The sequence below is a fragment of the Lissotriton helveticus genome, chromosome 5_1 (genome assembly GCF_964261635.1).
Source record: "Lissotriton helveticus chromosome 5_1, aLisHel1.1, whole genome shotgun sequence".
Lineage (NCBI taxonomy): Eukaryota > Metazoa > Chordata > Amphibia > Caudata > Salamandridae > Lissotriton > Lissotriton helveticus.
The window spans coordinates 217,989,865-218,014,531 of NC_136065.1; the positions used below are offsets into that span (position 1 = coordinate 217,989,865).

The window sequence follows — 24,667 nt, forward strand, 5'->3', positions numbered from 1 at the left end:
AGAATGTTGCATGAGGATCTGGGTATCATCAGCATACATATAAACATGAAACTGAAGGGAGAGTTGCAGTAAAACCAACAGCCATAGTCATTAAATCATAACAGAAAGATTAAGGAGGTGTGCAATTTTCTGCTAATTACAGACTAGTGTACACACTTGCAAAGGGTGAATGGCAACTGATAGTCTTATGCTTGGTAAAGTAAATTGGATCCGCTCATGAGCTGTATCCATAATGCACAAAATGGTAAATTAATCTAGAATGCTGTTTACAAATTAAAAAACAGCAAGATTTGACAGACATCACACACCTTTGCCCTCAAGGTTCCCTACTGCTGAGGTAAACCCAGTCTCTGTCACTTGGCACAGCTTAAAACTGACATGGTATGGATCGAGAAATGTATGGTGCAAGAAATGTATTTTGCAAGATTGTCCTGATTGCACTTGGGTGATACAGCTATCTAAGAAATAGGACAGAACTTGGTTACGTTTGTGGGGTCGGAGCCTAGCGTTTTCATCATCTCAGTATTGGCATCTTTGTTTTTGCTGGGGTGTGTTTTATTGTTACGTGGAAGTCACTCTGCACCATGGGTAAGTCTCAAAATGTTATTTGGAGGATTCCTGCTGTTTTAGGGGAATACCTACAAATTCCTGAAAAACACAATGCTCTAGGAAACAAATCTAGCGTTGTACTTGTCAGTCTCACAGAGTATTTGATGACAATACAAGGTCAGTGTTACAGGTTGTTTCTTAGTAGTACAGGGAAGTATAGAAGAATTGTCTTTAAAGATACAGGGAAGTCGTACAGTTTTCAGGTTATTTACTCAGGGTTACAAAGAAGTCACCCAGTGCTGTAGATAAATCATTCATCTTTATGATTTACATATCACTTAATCTCTACTACAGAAATATTACTTTATGTATTAGATAAAATGGGGCAAAACTTTATAAGGATTCATTTGAATAAAGTTTCGTTGTTGAAAACATTTAGCTTCAGTTAGTCAGTAAATTCTGATTTGACTTGGAGTATTCAGTGAAACTAAATGCTGCCAAACGTCTAAACAGGCCGGAACTTCATTTCACATGTTTTATAGGAATAGAAATATCCTTTTCCGGTGCACCAATTAATACCATCCGCATAGGAGGTGTGCACACCACCAAGGTACAGTCCATTGAGATTGGCATTGTGACAGGTTGCGTACCACCAGCCTCCCTTAGAGAGACTAGCACAGCTCCCTGCATAAAAATCGTTGGGATCGTGATAGTTTGGAGCCTTACATCACCCTGTCCCCCGCCTGCCCCGACCCCCGCTGCCTTACCTCAGCCGCCGCTCCTCAGTCCACCGCTCCTCGCCGCTCGTCACCGCTCCTCCCCGTGCCATGTCCGCCGCTCCTGGACGCCGCTCCTCCCCGTGCCCCTGACGTCAGCACGCAGGTTGCGGCCGGCGCTACTTCGAGGGGACTACTTTTTTTATAATGTAAATTTTTTAAATATAACGTATTTTTTAACGTTATATAGCCTATGTCCATCTGCACACCCTGAGTATTCCAACGATGTATCGGGTGTGTGGATTGGCGCTGTGGTTCCCAGTTTACCCGCCTCAAAGCCTCAAAGTTCTTCCTTTATAATAGTAGCATAGATATATCTCCGGAACTGTACATTTGTCTAGCAGGGCATGCAGTGTTTTTTTATGAATCCCCTGCTTTTTCCAAACTCTAAATTACTCCATAAGGAAGTGTGTCTACAATTGCATGATCACAGGCAAGTTCCACAGCTGGGGTTAGAAGCCAGGCACACAGGTTGAACTTTTGGCAGATCAGCAACTAGACCACATCTCTTCTCTTAATATAAATTGGATTGTGAGATATAGGCTAGGAAAATGGAATGGTTTTCGAGTTGTGTGAATTTTATTGAATTTGCCAACTACTAATTGCAGAACTACTCACCTGCATTGCCACCTGTAAACGTCTGGTACGTTAGCTTGTACTTTTCAGATTCACTGCCGATTTTAAAGGAGCAATATGTGGCAAAAGTCTTATTTCTGTCAAAATCCTGAAGATCAATGCGAAGCTGGTAATTCCCTGTTAAAACATCTGAAGAATAGGGAATAGATAATACTCAAAGTCACACCTCAAACTCGTTCATCTCTCAACAAGAAAGAATGTTCGATTGTAAGATCTAAAGCAATGTGTTCGGTGTCTCATAAGATCTTATGTACAAATAAATGTGTCATAAATATGAAGTTAATCAAGTCAGCCAAACAGATCAACATTCAGGGTGATAGATTTCCAGTCTCTGAATCAGGCCTTTACTTTATTTTTCATGATTTACTGGTATCTCTGAACACCTTGCTTTTGATACCTGCGAGTTTCAAAATACTTTATTAATTTTCAAAAGAAATGTAATTAATGAGGTTTCAGAATACCCTGGTAAAGTATTTACTTAATTTAATCACAACCACGAAAAGCTTTATTACACCTTTCGATGTAGTGTTTCTATAATCTTTGTCATATATATAAAGAACATATAGAATTATAAATGGTTAACAGTGAATTATGGAGATGTATTTCACAGAGTGGTTCTGAGTGACGTCAAATAGACAAGTTGTCTACCATGTCACTTAGAACCCTGATGTGAAAAACATTCCCGTAATTCAAATCAAATCAAAATAAGCTTTATTCGATATTACCAAAGAATATCATATAAGCATACAGTAACAGAAAAAATAATACAGTACATTTAGACAATTTCATTCAAATAAAATAAAAGGATAAAGAAAAGAATGATCATCATTTAAAAAGAAAAAATCGAAAAAAACAGTGGCAGCTTAAAAAAAAAAAGGTTAAAAAGACTAAAAGGAGGAGTAAATTTAGGTATGACCTTACAAAGTTCAACATCACTCCGTGATTGCCAAGTCCAATCTAATCCAAAAAACAGTAGGACAAAGTCCCAAACATAATTAGTTCCCTTCCACCCCCGGGTTGAGATGGTGAAAATGGGGGTTAGAATTAGTTATTACCACTCCCAGTATTTCCCAGAAAGATCATAGTGTAAACCGATCATGTGGGGTATGATTTCGAACAAGGGGGAACACCAGGGATTGAGGGATAAAAGTCATATAAGTCCCATATAGATATTGGGCCGTCTGTCTCTTGTGGCGGCCAGGTTTTCAAGTAAGGGACAATGTTTGTGTCTCTGAATTTCACGAGTACCAGGTCCCCAGGAAGATCCTTGTGAAGGGAACCCAGCCAGTCCGCCCTCCTGACACTCCTTATTGCTCCATATAGATGACGAGGCAGTGGCCTATTTTTTGACAGCCAGAATTTGGTTTTGTTAAGTAAGTCATGGTGGCTCTCAATTTTTCCAGGGGGAAGAGCAGGGACGCCAGCAAGTATGCACACGAATGGGGCCGCTTCTGGTGGTAGATGGATTGATTTAATCTTATCATGAACTGCTCTAGGTGCGGTCAAATGGGGAAAGGAGACACTTAGAGAATGTTTGGTTACTTTTGGCCCCCCTGTACTAGGGCCAGTTAATTGTATTTGGCAGCCTTTATCTCGTATAAAGCCTTCGTGAGTAGGAGGTGACTTTGGACGGTTAAATGTGTCACAGTGTTTTTCAGCCGACACATTTGCCTTGATTGCTGACTCTAATCCAATGAGCCTATCCCCTAGCATGTTAATTTTGTCCAACAACGGGGCTATCCGAGAACTAAGCAATTTTTCAATAAGCGGTAATAGATGCGGATGTATAAGAGGGCTTAAGGGATCTTGGGTCTCAGCTGTCGATGGCATCGTTGGAAAATTAACAATGCGTGAGGCTGGAGGCGGTGTTTGGATCCTTTCCACCAATGAAACCTGGAGGGGTGCGATATGTGGACTACAAGTTTTATTAAGTAATGTGGGCTGCTCCGTGAGGGTGGAGTTAGCAGATAGTATGATGTCGCTTATGGGCAAAAGGGGGGTTTCTGATGGTGCATAGGTGGTTTGGCATAAGAGGTTTAGCTCCTCTAACCATGAAAACTTTTGCCCAGATCCTGCAGCGCTAGCTGGGTGATCCACTTTAGAAGTCATAATAATAGGGGAATACCACCAAATAGAAGAAAAATAGTCTTTACCCTCGAGATGTAGTATCAGATGTAAAAGCCAAGGGGGGTGGCCCGCCCCGTCCTCCTCCGGTCCTCTGAGGGCCACAGAGGGCCCGCCCTTTGCCCGGGCTTAGCCCGGCGTCCCGCGCGCGTTCCGCGACGCGGAGGGAGCCTCCTCCTTTTCTGCGCCTCCGGGCGCGCTGGGCCAGGAAGTGACCCGCTCGGCCTGCTGGGAGCTGTAGTTCCCCGGCGGCCGTGAAGCAGGAAATGACCGGCGGCAGGGGGAACAGGCAGCGTGTGGGCCCCAGCGGCGTGTGGACAGAGTCCCAGGTAAGCCCCCAACAAAGTTCTTTGCCCCCGCTCCTCCTTTTCTGCGCCTCCGGGCGCGCTGGGCCAGGAAGTGACCCGCTCGGCCTGCTGGGAGCTGTAGTTCCCCGGCGGCCGTGAAGCAGGAAATGACCGGCGGCAGGGGGAACAGGCAGCGTGTGGGCCCCAGCGGCGTGTGGACAGAGTCCCAGGTAAGCCCCCAACAAAGTTCTTTGCCCCCGCTCCTCAGTGGGAGCCTCCTCCTTTTCTGCGCCTCCGGGCGCGCTGGGCCAGGAAGTGACCCGCTCGGCCTGCTGGGAGCTGTAGTTCCCCGGCGGCCGTGAAGCAGGAAATGACCGGCGGCAGGGGGAACAGGCAGCGTGTGGGCCCCAGCGGCGTGTGGACAGAGTCCCAGGTAAGCCCCCAACAAAGTTCTTTGCCCCCGCTCCTCAGTGGGAGCCTCCTCCTTTTCTGCGCCTCCGGGCGCGCTGGGCCAGGAAGTGACCCGCTCGGCCTGCTGGGAGCTGTAGTTCCCCGGCGGCCGTGAAGCAGGAAATGACCGGCGGCAGGGGGAACAGGCAGCGTGTGGGCCCCAGCGGCGTGTGGACAGAGTCCCAGGTAAGCCCCCAACAAAGTTCTTTGCCCCCGCTCCTCAGTGGGAGCCTCCTCCTTTTCTGCGCCTCCGGGCGCGCTGGGCCAGGAAGTGACCCGCTCGGCCTGCTGGGAGCTGTAGTTCCCCGGCGGCCGTGAAGCAGGAAATGACCGGCGGCAGGGGGAACAGGCAGCGTGTGGGCCCCAGCGGCGTGTGGACAGAGTCCCAGGTAAGCCCCCAACAAAGTTCTTTGCCCCCGCTCCTCAGTGGGAGCCTCCTCCTTTTCTGCGCCTCCGGGCGCGCTGGGCCAGGAAGTGACCCGCTCGGCCTGCTGGGAGCTGTAGTTCCCCGGCGGCCGTGAAGCAGGAAATGACCGGCGGCAGGGGGAACAGGCAGCGTGTGGGCCCCAGCGGCGTGTGGACAGAGTCCCAGGTAAGCCCCCAACAAAGTTCTTTGCCCCCCGTAATTTACTTTTTACCAATCCACAATTTTATGTTGTGTGGCGCCTAAAATCCTTTGCGCCTGCTTTCAACTGCTACACAGGGGCAGAGGAATAATGGGGAGACATACACAATTTAGCCTCTCCTAACTTGCTTAGATGTGAAAAAAATACTTTACCTGCCACCCTTAACCACCCCAACCATCTTCCCTGCTTCCCTTCCCACTCCTACATCTGTGCTTTCTGCTTTCATTGAGTACAACCGGTAGCCAACGCTGCGCTGACAGGCTGCTAGAGAGCCCTGTCAGCGTGCCTTGGAAGGCCTCTATGATGTAGCATCAGTTGGTAATGAGTTTTGTTATCAAATGTTGCTACGTCATAGCAGTCAGTTATCAAATTCAGTAAGAAAAATAAACTATAGAGGTAGAGCCACACATAACAATGCAATATGCATCATGCCTTGCTAGCTAAAGATTCAAAGGTTGGGGAAATCTGCCAGGGGCATCATGGTGCCTAATGTCATACTTTAATGATTTCAAACGCAAGTATTCATTAATTGCGTGTGTCAAGACACTTGCTTACTGAAATATAAATGTATCATACTCATATAAATCAGTGCATTAATGCAAAAGGTTACAACTGTAAAATGATAATAATTTGGTTTACTTTCTGGTTATTCATGCAAATTCACAATTATCCGTAAGGGTTTGTAACCAACACTATTGAGGAGTACAGTTAACAGTCTGGACCTTTGACTCATTCATTTTCCCAATACAACATATTGCTGGACATTACCACATCAAGCAATAGCAATTCCCCTGCTTTAAACACAACAACCTGACTAACCAACTACTGAGAACCAACACTTTCCCAACCCTGACCCACTCCACCTTCAGCTCCGTACCTAAAGCATATTAACCTGTACATATATTAGCACCCTTCACTCCATCTGTCATCTCCTAATACATCTAAAACAAGTTTTTCTGCCGTCCGTGCATACTATAGTTAGATGCAGGATTCCTCCAAGATGAGGAGCTATTTTGGACATTGTGGTTCTTTAGACTCCCCAATTAAGTATAATATCAGATTACCTGGTTGTTTCCAAATGTCTTGTTCCTGTGTCCTTTTATTAATCCTTTCCAGTAGATACTACATACTCTGAAACCAAAGCTCCCCTGGAGATCAACAGTGTGCCAGGATTGCATGGTTTGCCATTAATAGCGTGTGTGAGATCTTCCATTTCTGGAATGAAGTGGGTTGATGAATTTGGATGGGTAGTTGAGTTGTATGACCTCTGCAAGTTTTACCAGCCAAGAGCCTGTATCCTCCCTAATAACCCCTCAGAAACTCGCTCCCAAATGGCCCAGGTTGAGGCATAACTAAAGTACATATGCTAGCATACATACTTCTCAGTAACCCTACACCACCTTTCTGTCCCGTGATCAGTCCATGGCATGAAGCCTTGCAGGCCTATCCTGCCACTGATGCAAAATCTCATAAAAGGTTTTTCTCTCCAAGGATAACCTGGAAAGCTCTTTGCTCTGATCAACATATGCACCCACTATTTTGAGTCCACACTTATCCCCAACTTCTGTTCCCGTCCTTCTAGAAAAAGTACTTCTCACCTGTTTTAGAACAATTGAGGATCCAATATATCCTGAATTAGTACCTATCTAGAATGGAGTGAGTGGCCTCTTGGCCCCCTTCTTCACACCCTTGACATTAATGTCTAACTTTAAGATATCTCTCATCCTCTAGCCACCCAATTCCTCATTAACCCCTTCCATGCTCATGACGAGCTCAGCTCGTCATGAGGTATACCTCTAGGGTGCTCATGACGAGCTGAGCTCGTCATGACCACACCCATTTCCATTATGGTCCAGCACAACAGGGGAAAGTGCCAAGCAGCCAAGGTGTTAATGTGCTCATAGGATGCAATGTCTCCTAAGCTGAAAATTTCCCTCATAGTCAAACAGCCAACCTCTCTCCAAGCTCCTAAGTCTTCAGTCCCCAGATATGGGTTAAAATCTGAATTCCTCACCAAGGGTGAAAAGGGAAGGAAAGAGTGACATTCTGCAGTGCTGTTCTGTTTAAGCCAAGACTCACTGTTACATTCTCATGATTAGGGAGATGTAAAAATTAGAATCTTTGTGAGGCCAGGGAATCCACTGCAGTTGTCATTTACCATATAATCAATCATGCATCTTCTCAGCAACTTACAAAGATGGCCGCTTACTAAAGAGGCTCTGCCAGCGTAATATTGAAATCCCCCAATGCGCTCAAACTCTGGCCCAATTTTGCGGCCATGTGCTAGGCGATGAGAGGACATCCCTTCGAAACTCCAGAAACTGAACTTTGACCAACTTGCATCAGAAGAGTGGACAGTGCAGCAGTGCGGTCTACTGTGGAGCCCTGGATGGACGTGAAGGCGACTGCACCTTTGCTACCAGCTGGAGAGCCAAAATGCCCACTGGGATCAGGAGGAGGCCCCATGAGAGGAGACCCTGAGATGAGGGACAACGGGGGCCAAAAGGCAGAGTGGAGGCAGATTCCGGATGCGTGAGGCCCTGTGAATGGGCACTGGGCCTCCCGGCGACTTCAGGTGACTGCTGATGGGAGGGGTGGCAGTGCCCACAAAGCACCGGGCATTGCCAGGAGGAGTCCCATGGCATGGCCCAAACACCAGGCCCATTCATTGACAAAGGAGACCAGAAGGCATGTGTTGGACACATCTAGAGAGACCCTGCCTGTGACACAACCCTAACTTGACATTGGGCGAACCTTGAGGGCTACCCCTCTTCCCAAACCACCAACGCTACCAGGGGGCATGGGCGGGGCAGAAAATCCACAAGGTGACCCTCAATTGATGGGCGCCTCTGACTGAAAACAGGGCCCACTGAGCGGTCCAGAGACAAAACCAAGGCAGGCGGCAGGGGAGAAAAAAGAACACAACATAGCAAAATGGATACATTTGCAGTGACTTATGACAAAGCAGAGGCCCTTCCAGCACAACACTGGAGAAAGCACTGACAAATGATCGGCGCCTCCCACCACAGAAACTGCCTCTCGCTAGCAGACATAATGGCAGCAATACAAGAGTAAAGTATACACTGGAACCTATGATCGGCGCCTCTCACCATTGAAACTGCCCCTCGCTAGCAGACACAATGACAGCAATACGGGAGTAAAGTATACACTGGAACCTAAAATAGACTCTGTCACCATTGAAGTAACACTTCTGAGGGTTCATATAGGCAAAATCAATGACCATGTCTCGTGCATGGAGAGGTCACTAATCATGCTGCAAGCAGACTCTAAAATGATCAAATTACCAGTCGCCCAACTTACCAGAGACAACGCAATCATGGTGGTGTGGCTGGAAGGCTATAAGGGGTGCATGAAGTGAAGCAAAATCAGAGATGTGGGGGTCACTGAAAGATAGTAGGGGCCTAGAGGGTAACTATTCCTTGGAGATTTGATGATCAACACGCTAAAGCCCAAATGATTATCAAAATTATTCAATGTTGAGTGGGCCCACAGAGTACCAGTGACACCCCCACCAGGAAGCCACCAAGTAACCACTATTGCCTGCATCTTCAACTGCTGCAATAGAGACACTATCCTCCAGGCTGTAAGATTGGCAGACAACATTCAATACCACAATGCTATGATTAGATTTTTCCTGGACTTCATGCTAAAAATTCAGAAACAAAGTTTCTGTTTGAGGAAATAAAAATAGGGCTCAGGGCCCCAGAACTCCGACATATGGTGCTGTACCTGGCTAGACTAGAAGTACTGGTGGAGGAAAAATCCTGACACTTAGAGGAGCCCAGCAAGACATGGAACTGAATGGAGGGCTGTGCCAAGTCAGGTCGACCATCAACCAACCCGGAAGCACGGGCCAAACCAGGGCTACCCGAGAAGGCATGTGGCACACACGATCATCAACTAGATGCTGACCCCGGAAAGCAGAAAAAATAACAAGACAAAGAAGCTGTTTTTAAACCAGCGAGATTCCCAAAAACGAAGGCTGACAGATGGCTGTGGTTAAGGCCAAGTACTCTCAAGCTCAAACGAATTGCCAAGGAAACTGATGTCCACAATCTGCACAGTAGGACAGTATGCGAACCGCAACACTTGGGGATAAGCACATGACCTAAGACAGTGATAGTTGCGGTCACAGTTCAACAACCTGTAAGTGACTCAGAGTTAATGGGGAGACAGGCAGTCTGTGAGATGGCGGATCAGGCAATTAGAAGTCAACAATGCGGCAATTTCCATTGATGCAGAAAAAGCTTTTGATAGGGTAGACTGGTCCTTTTTATTTAAATCTCTCAGATGGCATGGTTTTGGCACTAAATTCATTTCCCTTATTTCTCTTCTCTATTCTACCCCTTCCGCTTCTACCATTGTAAACGGACAAGTCTTGTAGTATTTTTCACGTCATCGAGGAATTAGGCAGGGATGTCCATTATCTCCCCTGTTGTTTGTTCTTTCTCTTGAACCTTTTCTTCAACGTATCCGTCAAAATCCTTCTATTTTTGGTTTTCCATATGGAGATCATCATCTGAAATTGTGTGCATACGCGGATGATATTTTGCTTTTCATTTCCAATCCAGAATCTTCTATTCCTTCATTACTACAAGAAATTGCCGATTTTTCAGCGGTATCAGGATATAAGATCAACTCTGCTAAAACTGAAGTCCTCCTAATAACAACATTTTGTCTTAAACAACAATTTGATTCTACTGGTTTTTAAAGGAACAGTTCTAAAATTAAATATCTTGGTATTTGATTTTCCAACTCTATTTCTTATTCGATCAAACTGAACATGAATACAGCTCTAGATCGTATATCCAGGCTTTTCTCATCCTGGAACCCCCTCTTTCTCTCCTGGTGGGGTCGTCTTGACTTCATTAAAATGATGATTACTCCTATTTTATTATATAATTTCTTGATGATTCCTTTACGTATCCCTGTCACCTTTTTTAATAAAATTGATTCTCTTCTTTCCAAATTTTTATGGAAAAATAAAAAATCCTGAATTTCTTTGTTTCGTCTTAGAAAATCGAGACTTGTAGGTGGGGTTAACTTTTCAGACTTTCAATTATATCATAAAGCTTTTGGCTTAAAACAAGCATCTCATTGGCTTCACACAGATTCTTCTCCCTTTACTCCTTTATGGGTTAACTAGCAGCCCGTCCCGACGTTGTCCGGGTATGAATTGCTGCCGGCCAGTAGTATAATGTTTTGTAGGATTTCGTTTTGATAGCATTTCTTATCTGTGACAGGCCTGTGAAACGCTCCGATTCACAGTACACTGCTGATGCACTTAAGAGTGCGCGTTCAGTAGTGTGTGAACTCGAGTTTCCCTACTTTATTTTGCCTTGCAATATTATATTGCGCGAACTCGACAACATGGCATGAGCACAATTTACATTACAGCAGGACACATTCATTTGTGGTAGGCACGGGGAGACAAAGCGATTTGCCTGGAATCACAGGATGTTGAGCTGATGCAGAGATTCGAACGTAGCTCCCCAGCTCTAAAGTTCGCAATTCTAGAACTTGTGGTGGGAGGTGTGTCTAAAAGTGTATGTCGGTGCTGGCCATCATTGAGAGAGACCTGTGCATTTTTCAAATCGGTGGTGAAAAAATATGAGTATGTTGCTGGAGATGTGGACCGCCGTGCCACCAATGTACTTACAGGGGGAGGGTAAACATCCATTATTCCGCAACTTTCTTTCCGCATACCATCACTCCGCATACTTTCATTACGAAAGTACAATGACTCCGCAATGCCATTATAACACATGGCATTACATTTTATATGCTTTTACCACACATACATTTACAACGAAATTCGTTGTAAATGCATGAATGGTAAAAGCATATTTTTTTTAAATGTTTGGATAAGGTAAGTATGGGTATAGGGGTATATGTTTTGGGGTACTGAGGTATATGTTTTGGGGTGTTTGGGTATTTTAAGGGTTCAGATATAGTTTTGGGTTATGGGGTACAGGGGTAGTTTTAGGGTTTAGGGATAGGTATGGGTTTTGGGGTACAGGGGTATTTTTAGGGTTCAGGGCTAGGTTTGGGTTTTGTGGTATAGGGGTATTTTTAGGGTTATGGGGTAGGTTTGGGTTTTGGGGTACAGGGGTATTTTTAGGGTTCAGGGCTAGGTTTGGGGTTTAGGGTACAGGGGTATATTAGGGTTCAGGGGTAGGGTTGGGGTTTGGGGTTTAGGGTACAGGGGTATATTAGGGTTCAGGGGTAGGTTTGGGTTTTGGGGTACAGGGTTATTTTTATGGTTCAGGGCTAGCTTTGCGTTTTGGGGTACAGGGGTATTTTTAGGGTTCAGGGCTAGGTTTGGGTTTGGGGGAAAAGGGGTATTTTTAGGGTTTAGGGATAGGTTTAGGTTTTGGGGTACAGGGTATATTTATAGGGTTAAGATGGGTTAGTGTTTAAGGGTGTTGGGGTATTTTAAGGAGTAAGGCTGGGTTATGATTATGGGGTGCAGGGGTATTTAAAGGGAGCAGGGTGGACACCCGGAGCTGGAATGTACAGAACCTAGGAAGAAAAAACGATGAAATATTGGGTACAACGCTTGCTTTTTTTCCGTAATCCCGCGCCCCGCACACGCCCACGCCCCAGCACACGATATGAGACATGGCATTAAGGGTGGAACGTACCACACGCCCCCAGCATTTTTCACGCCCCCAGCACACTCCCACAGCACAACGCAGACACGTCCACAAGGGACTACTTTGCTGGCACGGTTCTTTTACCTTTTAAATGTATATGGTGGGCGTCTGCATAGCCTATGTCCTTCTGCTGCAACTGCCCTTTCCAACGCTGTATTGGGTGTTGTGATTGGTGCTGTGGTTCCTGAGATTACCCGCCTCAAAGGTTTGGGCTCCCTCTTTATTATATTAGTATGGATATTGAATGGTGTCTGTTTACTCCTTTTTCGACCAAGGAAGTTCTTTCTTTTACTGCCAAAAATACCCTTACATCCCTTCCATTATTTAAACACACTCGCTCATTGTTAAGACCTCATTTTCAGCCAAAAATCATTACTAGGAATAACTTTTTGTGTTCCTCTTTATGGTATAATAAACTAATAACTATAAATAATAGACCTCTGTCCTGGACCTCATGGAGAGCTAAAGGGATTGGGTTACCGACGTATTCGATGGCATTTCTCCTTCTTCTTTTCCTGACTTTCAAGCTACCTTTAAATGTCCTCGTTCTTTCTTGCATACATTTTCTATACTAATGAAATTACTTCTGAACATTTTTTACTCTCTTCCTTCAGATGACACTCCTATCACTCAGGACTCACTTCTTAAAATATTAGTTTTAATTCCAAAAGCCTCACTAATTTATAAATTCTACTACACCACAAATCCAGAACTAGACAAACTAAAGTGGAGCTTGCTTGGGAATCAGACTTAGGCTTTCAGTGGAGCATTGATATATGGAATAAAATTTGGGCCCAATCACTGAGGATCTCAAGGTCTGCTTCCACTACTCAATCTATGTTTTTCCTCTATCACAGACTATATCTCACCCCCATTTCTATAGCTAATTTCACACACATAGATAATAAGAAATGCTGGACTTGTGACTTTCCTTCATCAGATCTTTCACATCTCTTTTTCTCATGTCCCCCTGATATTTCTTTTTGGGCGCAAATCAGGGATTGTCTTTCTAGCATTTCTCAGATTCATGCACCTATGTCCAAAGTCCTTGTCTTTATGGGAAGTTTATCTGAATCCATTCCTCTGCCTTTCCTTCAACAAGGGTTGTTTGATCTTATGTTGGCTCTAGGTTTCAACAAATTACGATCAATTGGAAATGTTTTACCAAACTCTCAATTAAGCCATGGTGGAATACTGTATGTCAATATCATAGATTAGATGTTGCTTATGCCTCGCAATGTAATGCAAATGTAAATAGAGATATTTTTTGGTTACCATTGATTACTTATTTAAATAAGAGATCAATTAACAATGTTTCTCATTATCCGTCTGAAAATGTCCAACCTCCTTGAATGAATATTCTCTCCTCTTTTTTCTTTCCTTTATATTTTCTATCCTTCCAAACATTTGATGAAAAATGTAACTCAACAGTTATTTGTTTTCTTTTATTCTACAACTCTTAAGAGTAGCATTGCAATCTCTTTAATAGTTAATATTATTAATATATACATACCTTATCTTTTCCCTCCCCTTTCCTTCCTTTCCCTTATTTCCCAAAATGTAAATAGCTTTCTACTATGATCTTTGCCTACTCTATTTTGTTTATAAGATTTCCTATACATTATTTCTTAGGCCTTTAATGTATCTTATTGATTTTTTATGACTTAATAAAGCTTATTAAGCTAAAAAAGCGAAGTCAACAATGCAGGGGAGAGGGGAGTTGGTAGATTTGTCCATTGTTCGTGGATAATGTTCAAATGACTGCATGTCATTAGGGATAGTGACCCACCTGAGAACCTACCACAGAGGCTTACGCGGTTAGGATTCCTCTCTGCACACTGTGCACACCCTTTACTTACAACCACACCATGTCACAATATGAGGTGCTAGAACTCCTATCCTGGAAAGTCAGAAGCTTAGGTAACCCCCATTAAAAGGAGTACAGTGCTCCAATACATAAAACGATATGCCCCAGACAGACATATAATAACAAAGTCACTTGAAAGTAAACCAGTGTAAAGCACTCAATAGATATGGGTATACAGTGCTGTACCACTCGGTCTACATGTCTGACTCGAGAGGAATGGGAATATTACATAACAAATCCACTCCAGCCCTCCCCAGAGAGACATATAACAACTCAGAAGGTAGATTTGTGAAGCAGACAGGAACCTGGGCCAGCATAACCCTAAATCTGTGCTCAGTATACATCTCTCTGAAACTACCCACCCTGGTTCTACCAGACCTGTGGGCAATGCTTCAGCGGCTTCACCAGACACATTAGTCTTAGGAGGCAATTTCAATGCGGTAACCTGTGAGGAGTGGGACAGGGGCTCCCTACAAGCTAGTCGAACGACACACAGCCCTCTCGGAGGCTTCCTGAAGGCACATGGACTGGCCAACATCTGGCAAGCCTATAACCCATAACAGATCTCCAATCTCACAATACACTTTCCACTCTGGAGCGCAAAAAAGCTCCTCACCCATAGGCTACTTCCTGACACAACCCTCACACATAGGAACGTTTGCAAGAGCTAACCACCTAGCAAGAAGAACCTTGGAAAACTCACCGGTCTGGGTGCAACTGTGGGGCAGAGAGGGACAGGCAAACAGATTTATGCCCATATACCCATGGTCCCCCACAAATAAGACCATAGCAGGGCATCTTAAGAAAGCAACGGAATTGTACTTCTATGATAACTTCGGGATGTTGGACTCCACAACCATACTCTAAGAAGCTCACAAAATGGTGACAAGGGTGCAAGCAATGCCACTCATTGCAGGAAGCAAAAAGGAAAACAAAAACAAATAGAATACCATTAGCTGGATATCCTCAGATTAGAGAGACAGGTCCAACAGCAAGAAGTGACTGAACTTAAACACAGACTCGCTGTGAAACAAAGGGAGTACAGGGATGTGACTAAAAACAATGCCAAAGTGACATACCTCTCAACCCAATGGAAAGTTTATGATGTAGGGTACCAATCTTGGAGGGTTGATGGCCTGGCTAGAATGCAGAGACCACCCAGGAAATGGGTCCTTGAGGTTAGGAACTCAGCAGGGGTGGCACTGAGAAGGAACGCCCAGATAGTAGCAGTACAAGCCGAACACCATGCTAAAGTCTATTCTCCAGCCACGACCCAGCCCCCATCCTGCATATGAGACTTCCCTAAAGATATCCAGCTTAGCCAGACCCATCTCACAACACATACTAAACATGCTGAAAGACGTTGGAGAGAAAGGGGGATTGTCACAGGACCAGAGATTGGCCTCCACAGTGGTTATACCAAATGTACAAAAATCATCCGATGATTGTATCTCCTATAGGTCACGCTCGTTGTTAAACGTTGAAGTCAAAACACTGGCCATGGTGTTGGAAACAAGACTGAAAAAAGTAATACTAACACTGGTCCACCCAGACTAATTAGTCTTCATGCCTATCAGAGGGACCAAAATCAACCTATTCTGCTTATATGGATTCATTGGGCTGACACATACAGTTTGGAACAGCCACTGATACAGCTTGATGGCGCCTACATGTTCACTGTCCTGGAAAAACTGGGTATGGCCCCGCTGTGGGTGGTGGGTGGAGCTCCTATGCCGACAACCACTCATCAGGGTTTGAGTCAATGGCACAGACTCCAGTATAATCAGATTGGGCAGAGGAACTAGACAGGTGGTGCTCACTGTCGCCTATAATGTTTGTGCTGGCCCAGGAAACCCTCACGGCATGGATCAGCACAGATCCATTTATTTGGGGCCTGAAATGGGTGGACCCCTGGGAGGCCAAAATATAATTGCACCCAGATAGAACACGGTCTTCAAAATCTTTAGCAGCTACTTTGGCTACACTATCAACTTGGCTAAGTAACAAATATACCATGTTACAGGAGGTACATTCCACCTACCCCTGGAGTGTACACTGCCTCTAATCCGATACAGGCTTCAAGTATTTTGGCAACTGCATAATTTGACACCACAATAAATTCTTGGGGCTGATGCTGCAGGGAAGACCAGCCCTATTTAAAATGATGGCTTCGCCCAGATTCCTATGCACCCTGCAAATACCATCAGAATTCTTCCAGTAACTGAAAGCGGAATTGAGGCTGCTCACCTGGAGCAGCGGCTCTCCACACATTGCACTCCAAACCTTTCAAGGGGGACATGTGATAAGGTACTAGCTGTGCCTAACATAAAAAATTACTACTGAACTGCACAACTAGAAACATTTATTGTATGGGTGTTTGGGCCCCAAGACAAGGCAGAATTCAGAACGGATAGTCACCCAATGGATGCCAGGGTATATCCCGTACTGATATGCAGGGCCCTGCCCTAAGAGAAGCTGCCATTCCATGTAGACACCATGGTCTTCATATGGAGAGAATCAATAACATTCATGAGTGGAAAGATACCCTCACGGAGCAAACCCTTTGTAGGATAGTGACACAATTAAGGCAGTGGGCAACTTAAAGGGATTTATTAGGTGGGACACCTGAAGGCTAGGTGACCTGTGGTCATGTGGGGAGATGATCTCCTAAAAAAGCCTACGTGGAAACTACCAGCTAGCGGCTATAAAACACCATAGATACCTCCAGATCCGACATGCCGTGCATTCTGATATTGCCTATGGCACACAACTGGCCCCGTTAGAAGACAGGCTGCAGCTAGACCCTCTACACAAAAAGGCAGTGTCCCTCTTGTAAAAAACAAATAATTAATAACGCTCAAAATGTACTTCAGAAGTTAAAAACAAAGTGGGAGCTTCAACTAGATGAGTTTGAAGAAGAGAAGTGGAAGAGGCACTGTGGGGCCCACTTGCGATCGCCATCAGGATGGGTTTCCACATGGTCCAGTTACTGGTCCTACACATGTCGTTCTACTCACAATTCCACCTATACAAAATAGGGGAAGGTTGTGCAAGAGACTGTGGGCACCAGTACTCCTTCTTCATGTCCTTTGGGAGCGCCCTAAGATCCAGGACTAATGGAGGGCACTAGAGAGATTGCTGATGCAGGTGACTGGGTTCCCTATATAACAAATTGCTAAATGGTTTGTGCTCAACATCTGGGGAGAGGACACAATGTCTAAATACACAATTCTGTGGCTGTCATTGGGCCTGCAGTAGTGATGGGAAACATTGCATGGGGATGGGGGGTGGGAACTCTACCATTTGCCACAATCTTTGCACGTGACATGGACTTGTGTATCATGGCCGAAAAAGTGGGATATGAAAAGAGAGGTTGCCCTAAAAAAATGGGAAAAGATATGGGGGGGCATGGAAGCCTTACCGGGGCATTTAAGAAAGCAAACAGCACATCCCTACTATGTGCTTGTACTATGCCTGGGTCCAGGGTCAATAGGGAGTGGGAAGGAAAGTGATAAAAACCACTATACACCTTTAGGGGGGCAGAGATTGGTGCATCATGACTAGACATAGCATGTACGATGGCGTTATTTGTTAATGCATTGGTTTGTAAACTGAAAAAAATCAATCTGTGGATTTGAAGTGCACCTTGGCTGTTGTTGGTCAAGTGGGGGCCACCCAGTCCTCTGGTCCCAGGCTAGAGTTTTTATTGTATCCTTATTATGCTAACATTCTTCTCCTCCTTGTGTTTGCTTTGTTTGCCCTATGTTGGCAGGGTATGCCCAGACGTGGGTCCCTTGCTTACTATGCCACTGGATTCAAGCTAGCCTGGCTGATGAGGGGTGTTACCCTGAAACCAGTCCCAGGATGCTTGTTTCCGGTCAAGGGAAGACCTGACTTGGCAGTTCAGGCTGGACTGTTCCCATTATGAGCAGGGTCAAGACTGATTTGCATATGGCTGGGTCTGAACTGGGTTGGCAAAGTGAGCTCAGGAACAATGATGGATTCAACCCAGATCTGTGATTGGGGGTGAATGTCTGAAAAGTTTCAGCACTCCCTCCATCATCGCCTTGTAGTTGCAACATTCTCCCCTGCCAAATAGAATTTAACAGAAAACCTGGAATCGGGTTGCGTACTCCAGTTTCACATAAAAGGGTGCTGCCTGCAGAGAGTAATGGATCTTGTATATTTTGAGGGCTGCACTTTGCCCAACCTGAAAAGGGAGTTAAACTTGCAGTTAGTCAAGTTAGCCATAACCGGTATTCAGATAGAATATCAAGTTGGATATGTCGACTTACACAAATATCGAGTTGTAAATATCATGACACAGAAATATTGACAGTACGTTATACTAAACAGGAAGCAATTTCCGACCGACCAAGTACGATCCGTTCCGGCGACACTCCGTATGACCCTATTGCTACGGGAGCTGAAAACTACCGTAAAAGCAGAGTCTGGTCCAAACCGCACCCCGGTACGCCACAGACATGCCATGAACCCCATCGACCGTGTCTTCCCAGTCCTGTACGCCTACGACCTGGTACACAGAAACCGACGACGGCGCAGACGGTGAGTACAACGTACCAACAATGGAAATCTACATGTACGGTGCGTCACACGCTCACGTATATCACCATTGCAATGGTGAAACGTCCCGCACACGCGAATGCACTGTCAGGGTACGGCTGTTCGCGTGTGGCACCATTGCCATGGTGAAACATCATGCACACACGTATGCACTGTCGGGGTACGGCCCGGTCGCGTGTGGCACCATTACAATGGTGAAACGTCCTGCACATGCGACGCACTGTCGGGGTACGGGCCGTACGCGTGTGGCACCATTGCAATGGTGACACGACCCGCACACATGCCGTGAATGTCGGGGTACGGTGTATAACAATTTAGCCTATACCACCATATCAATATTAATACGAGTCTCACACACGCCATCAATGTTGGGGTATGGTGCGTCACACGCTCGCCAACTTCACAATTGCTATAGTGGTTCGAGACGCACACACGCTATTTATGTTGGGGTATGGTGCACACATCTGAGGGGGGTGTGGATGTGACTCCCAGCAGTGCCCAGACATAGGAGGGGTGGGTGGATGTGACTCACAGCAGTGCCCAGACATAGGAGGGGTGGGTGGATGTGACTCCCAGCAATGCCCAGACATAGGAGGGATGGGTGGATGTGACTCCCAGCAGTGCCCAGACATAGGAGGGGTGGGTGGATGTGACTCCCTGCAGTGCCCAGACATAGGAGGGGTGGGTGGATGTGACTTCCAGCAGTGCCCAGACATAGGAGGGGTGGGTGGATGTGACTCCCAGCAGTGCCCAGACATAGGAGGGGTGGGTGGATATGACTCCCAGCAGTGCTCAGTGAAGGTTTGGGGGCATCAGCATCACAGAAATCCTACTTCTGTATGTGTACAGCCATAACCTCTGACAGTGCTGATGATGCCATAGCAAAACATCACGCACAGCAGTGTCCCACTCCATGGAGGACTCATACCTGTAAACCACTGTGTGACACACCACATGTGGGTGTGAGTTCAGATCACACATGCTGATCCACCCATGGAGGTTGCAGTAAATCTACATACCCTTCCATCATCACTCAGTGGACTGAAGTCATGTAACAGGCCGCAAAACAAATAGAGCATAAAGGGTAAACACACTGTCATGTATCTCATGGCCCTGATATGAATGTACATGTAGACAAACAAGTGCTGTGTCATGGACGGAACAGGGTAGAAACACCTTAGATAAAAATCAATACATTTCGAGTAATGGGCTGTAATTGCCTGCATTATAAATCCGAACATAAGGGTAAGGTTGTGACCACATATATCTGTATAGTGTGAAGAAGGCTGATGTTGTCCATGCTGGCATACATACATACTATGAACACAAACACAGTGAGTAGCATGGATGGCACAGACCAATGAGCACAACTCATCTGTGAGCAGGCAAGGCCATTGCAGAAGGTAATGTCCTCAAATATGGAAGGCCTGTACTAATTTCACTACAACATTAGTGCACCTGTCTGTAGCGTAGATCTCATGTGTCACTGAGGAAGGGACACTCTTACGGACAATGTCTGTATACAAACTGCACACACACAAATCCAGATAATGTGCAGCAACATTGGGATGGCGCTTAGATACCATGTTGAACATCATTACCATCTGAAGGTGGACACCTTTCACAATCTGAAAACATCAACATGACACCAACTCCTGGGCACACAGCACCTAAAGCAAGTACCTGAAATGCAATAGTTCAGATTGAACAATAAAACGCTTTATTCAGCTTAAAAATCAAATGTAGGAAATAAAAGAGTCCAGGCTCAAAGAAGGCCATTGGCCAGTCTAATAAACTGTCCATCACAGTGGTGACGTGGAGGTTGTCACCCATAAACTTGCCTGCACATGGATGGACTCACAGGTCTGTGGACCCATGGGGGGCATCATCATTGTCACCGACCGGCACCGCAGGGACAGGAGACTGAAGGGTAGGTGTAGTGGCTGCAGGTGGGGAGGATACCTCCACAGTGGCTGGTGCATCTCCAAAGGTTGCCACATATTCTGCACGGCACACTGCTGCCAGCTCAGACAGGCTACCACCTGACCCCGGGGACACAATGGGAGTGGAGGTAGAGGGTAGTGAGTGATGCGTAGCGTGTCTCTGGCTACCTGTCTGCCGTCTGTCCCCAGTCCCTGTGGGTGTGCCTACATCCCCGTGAGAGTGTGTGCCTGGAGTACTGCGCCGACACTTCCGTGGTGGTGTGCTGGGTGTCCCTGTTGGTGTGCGTGTCCCTGTACGTTTGCGTGTGCTTTGGACAGGTATGGGTGAGGGGGATGTAGATGGTTCAGAAGGAGTGGAGGGGATGGGCCGCTGCTGGAGGGCAACTGCTGCCGTCAATGCTGACTCTATGGCCGAAATACTCCGACGTTGGTCAGACATGGTAGCTGACATGCCCTCCATGAATGACAACAACTGCGTCAAGATTGCAGTTTGGCCATGGAGGACAGTCAGCATGGATGTCTGACCAACAAGTATCTGCCGGAGTAGGTCCACAGCTTTGGCACTGAGGGCAGCAGGGGACACAGGGGCAGGGGCTGCGGTGCCTGGGACGAAGGAGACATGGGGGCAGCACGGACCGAAGGGACACTAGCAACTGCGAGGGTGGAGATGGGTCTGGAGGAGGCAGGGACAGACACAGAGATGGACGAAGCTGTCGCCGCATATTCCCCCTCCTCCTGGGAGTCAGATGACAAACCGTCCGCATGGTACGAGGTGTTGCCTTCCAAAGGTACGGACGGTTGACTCCCCTCACCCTCCATGCCACTAGCACCCTCCAAATCTCCAGCACTGGTGGCACTGCAGCTGGGTCCCCCCTCCTGGTCCGTGCTCATGTCTCCTCCTTCTGTCTCGGCTGATGATGCTGTGGGCAAGGAGAAGAAACAAAAATGCATCAGTCACCTGTACACATATGACACATGTGTCCAAAAACAGTTGGTCACATAGCAAATGATGCCATGCATCATGAGTAACAGCCCGATAGCTCTGCACATATTTGAGACTAGTACTGACCAGTTGGTATTGACACAATTCAATTTGGACACAAGGATACCATGAACACATCAGCCCCCAACTCCTATCAGAGTTACACTTCGAAGAATCTGTTGTTTAACTTGATAGCAGACCCATACACTGAAGTGATGGCACTTAAAGTTCAGTATCATAAAAGCTTTTGTGGTGGCCGTCAGCGCACAAAAGAACACCTCGCTCCACAAGGTGACACCACACTCAGAGCCCTGTAATTACATTTGGGTGATCCAAAAGGTGAAAAATATTGAACATCCTGTGACTCACAGTACTTCACACATTCAAAATGTTAGGAATGTGTACATTTTCACACTTGTGAAGAGAACACGTATGTGCCTGCACGAAAGGACACTCACAAAGAACTACACCCAATAGACTTGGACTGATTCCAGAAACAGCTGGCACCTGGTCTGATGAAAGACTGGTAGGAATAAATGGCGTTGCAGTTTTGCCATTATACATGGACCAATGGAGGTCTTGATGGCATGACACACATCACTCTGTACAATTGTGTTCAAAGGAGTTGCAAGAGCCCAGAAGAACCGTGTGGTTATGTATCTGGAGAACAACATACAACCTCAATCACTGACACTGGGGACATTTATAAGGTACCAGCTTGTAAAACAAAAATTGCCAAAGTTGCTTTGTGTGCACTACCTTGTTAGACAAATATCGTGCAAGCACATTGGTGCCACGTACACAAATCATCATATGTACACATTTAAAACCCAAACACAATAATGACTAGATTTTGTGAGTGCCAGGGTACAATGTTCAATGTGATTCAACTTGCAACATGTCTGTCCTCACAGGGGCATCTGGTACCTGATCATGCATTTGTTTGCACATAAGACCTACTGCCTGTCATGTGAAGTGGGCCACAAGTCCTAAATCTACACAATGCTCATGCAAATGGGCCTGCAAATGTGTTACAGCAATAATATACCTGCATCGTGCACACACCCTCATCCCTAGGATAAAGTCCAACACCAGTGTGCCCACTAACACAAAACAGCCTTCCACCACCACCACATACATGTTGGACTCAATAATGAGGCACAATCAGGTTTGATATAAATTGACATAGGCTGTCAGGCATACGATGAAAACACTGCCCACCATCACAGGGGAAGTGCATGGTGCACCATCAGCCATCCTATGCCCACACACAGGTCACACCTTGCAAGTCAAAATCAGGCAGGCACATTAGACATCCCCTGCACAACACCCACATTCGTCAGGCAATTTCATTTATACAGATCAAGAAGTGAAAGATTGGATTCAGGGGAACACAAAACTGTGATGCAAGTAGTCCAAAAGTAACTCAAGCTCACCTCGTGGGGATGGCACTACATACCAGTCACAAACAAACAACCACCCATTGCTGTGAATAAGCACACATGCACTGCCCAGTGTAACCACGCAGAAGCCAAATGTAGTATCCATGTCCAGTGGGCACATGTAGCAGCCACCAGTTACATTCAATCTATGGCAGGCTCCAATGCCACTGAGGCAGAGTCTTGATGAACACACATTGAATGGCCACTGTGTTGCATGACACACATGAATAGGAGTCCAGGGTGTGTCTGGTGACTGTAGTGGGCCCACTGATCTGTGCACATGGAATGCGCTGACTGTACCATCAATAACCGTCATGGCACTATGCATAACTTTCAAATGATGTACATCAGGTCTGACAACACAACATGGGTCATGGATGCTGCAAGAGTGTGCATTTCACACAACACACTACTATGTTGAGACGCATCATCAGGGCAAACAAATACAAAGTACAAACCAAGGGCACAGGTCATCGCACATGCAAGGTAACAACACATGTCACAGACCTCACTCCCACATGATATGCAATTCAATGTGCAGTCCAAATAAATGGCACCCTAGAAGAACTTGTTCAAATGCCCAAAAAGCACAGACCAGGGGAAACATGTGGAGGAAGGGGGTGAGGGATGAAAACGGACACCATCTGAATATGTGGAATTAAAGCAACAGTGCACAAAGTGCCTGGCTGACCAGACAACCCAACTGTGGGAGTAAATCCAGGCGTCAGAGCACCTCAAGTAGCAGCGGGCACACAACAGTACAAACAGCCGTGTACATACCCCCTTCTTGCTGCTGTCCTTCCTGCAACTGCCTATGGAGGTTGAGAAAGACCACTTCCAGGACCCGGAGCATGTGGGGGGTGAGGCGACGTCTTTCACCATGCGGGCGTGGAGCTTCCAGCTTCAGCTGCACCCGGGCGATACGCCGGGTCCAGCACCGGATATCTTGCTACCTCTTCCTGATGTTAGGTACCCGCCGGCGAGGGCCCCCCACACACCTGAAAGCCCTGGCAATGTCCAACCTGATCTCCCCCTTCTCGTAGGCAGATACCTGTCAGGAAGACAAAGTGAAACAACATCACTACACCTGCACCATGTCTTAAAGACACACATGCACTACATTGTTGAAGAGAACAGGCCATAGGATGCTGATAGGACTTGCATCATTGTACATGTGAATTTGGCCTGTGGGCATACCCCCAATGCACGGCAAGCCTATGAAAGACAACAGATGGCATAAGGGGGAAACACACTCACTGATCATGGCACACAATGTGCAACACATGCAACTACAGGGTGTGGGATAGCACGTGGCAAGCAGTCACATTTCCACATCCACTTAACAACCCTCAGCGGACCTGACAAATACACCCAGGCACAGATCATTTGACCGTCACTCACCACAGTAGGTACAACCATCAATTGGCACATGTGCCACTTCACATAGTGGAGACACAGGTCACATGCTAACTTTGCTAGGCAGGCACACAGCACTTCCCTCGTGTTACATCAGATGTGCAGAGATGATGTATACGCCATGCATCTGCGGTGCAACACATCACATACACACTCACCCGGATGACAAGGAACAATCACATGCTTCTATGTCCTTCAGGTCAGAAACATCATTTCCCAAATATCACCTCGGGTCCCCACAACTCATGCACTTCTGTGAGTACCTTCAGCTGTCAGCCTGGGGAACACTGTTACATCTCAGGACATTT

The 24,667-nt window shown here is 46.2% G+C and overlaps 1 protein-coding gene across 1 annotated transcript in view; it reads right to left on the bottom strand.

Moving 5' to 3' along the window:
• Positions 1 to 1,054: 1,054 nt before the first annotated feature.
• Positions 1,055 to 24,667, bottom strand: part of LOC144752427 (ficolin-1-A-like) — a 154,274-nt gene continuing 130,661 nt past the window's right edge. Inside the window, 2 exon segments of the mRNA XM_078640357.1 lie at positions 1,055 to 1,257; positions 1,890 to 2,078. Of these exon segments, the coding sequence (XP_078496483.1) occupies positions 1,055 to 1,257; positions 1,890 to 2,078 (392 nt within the window).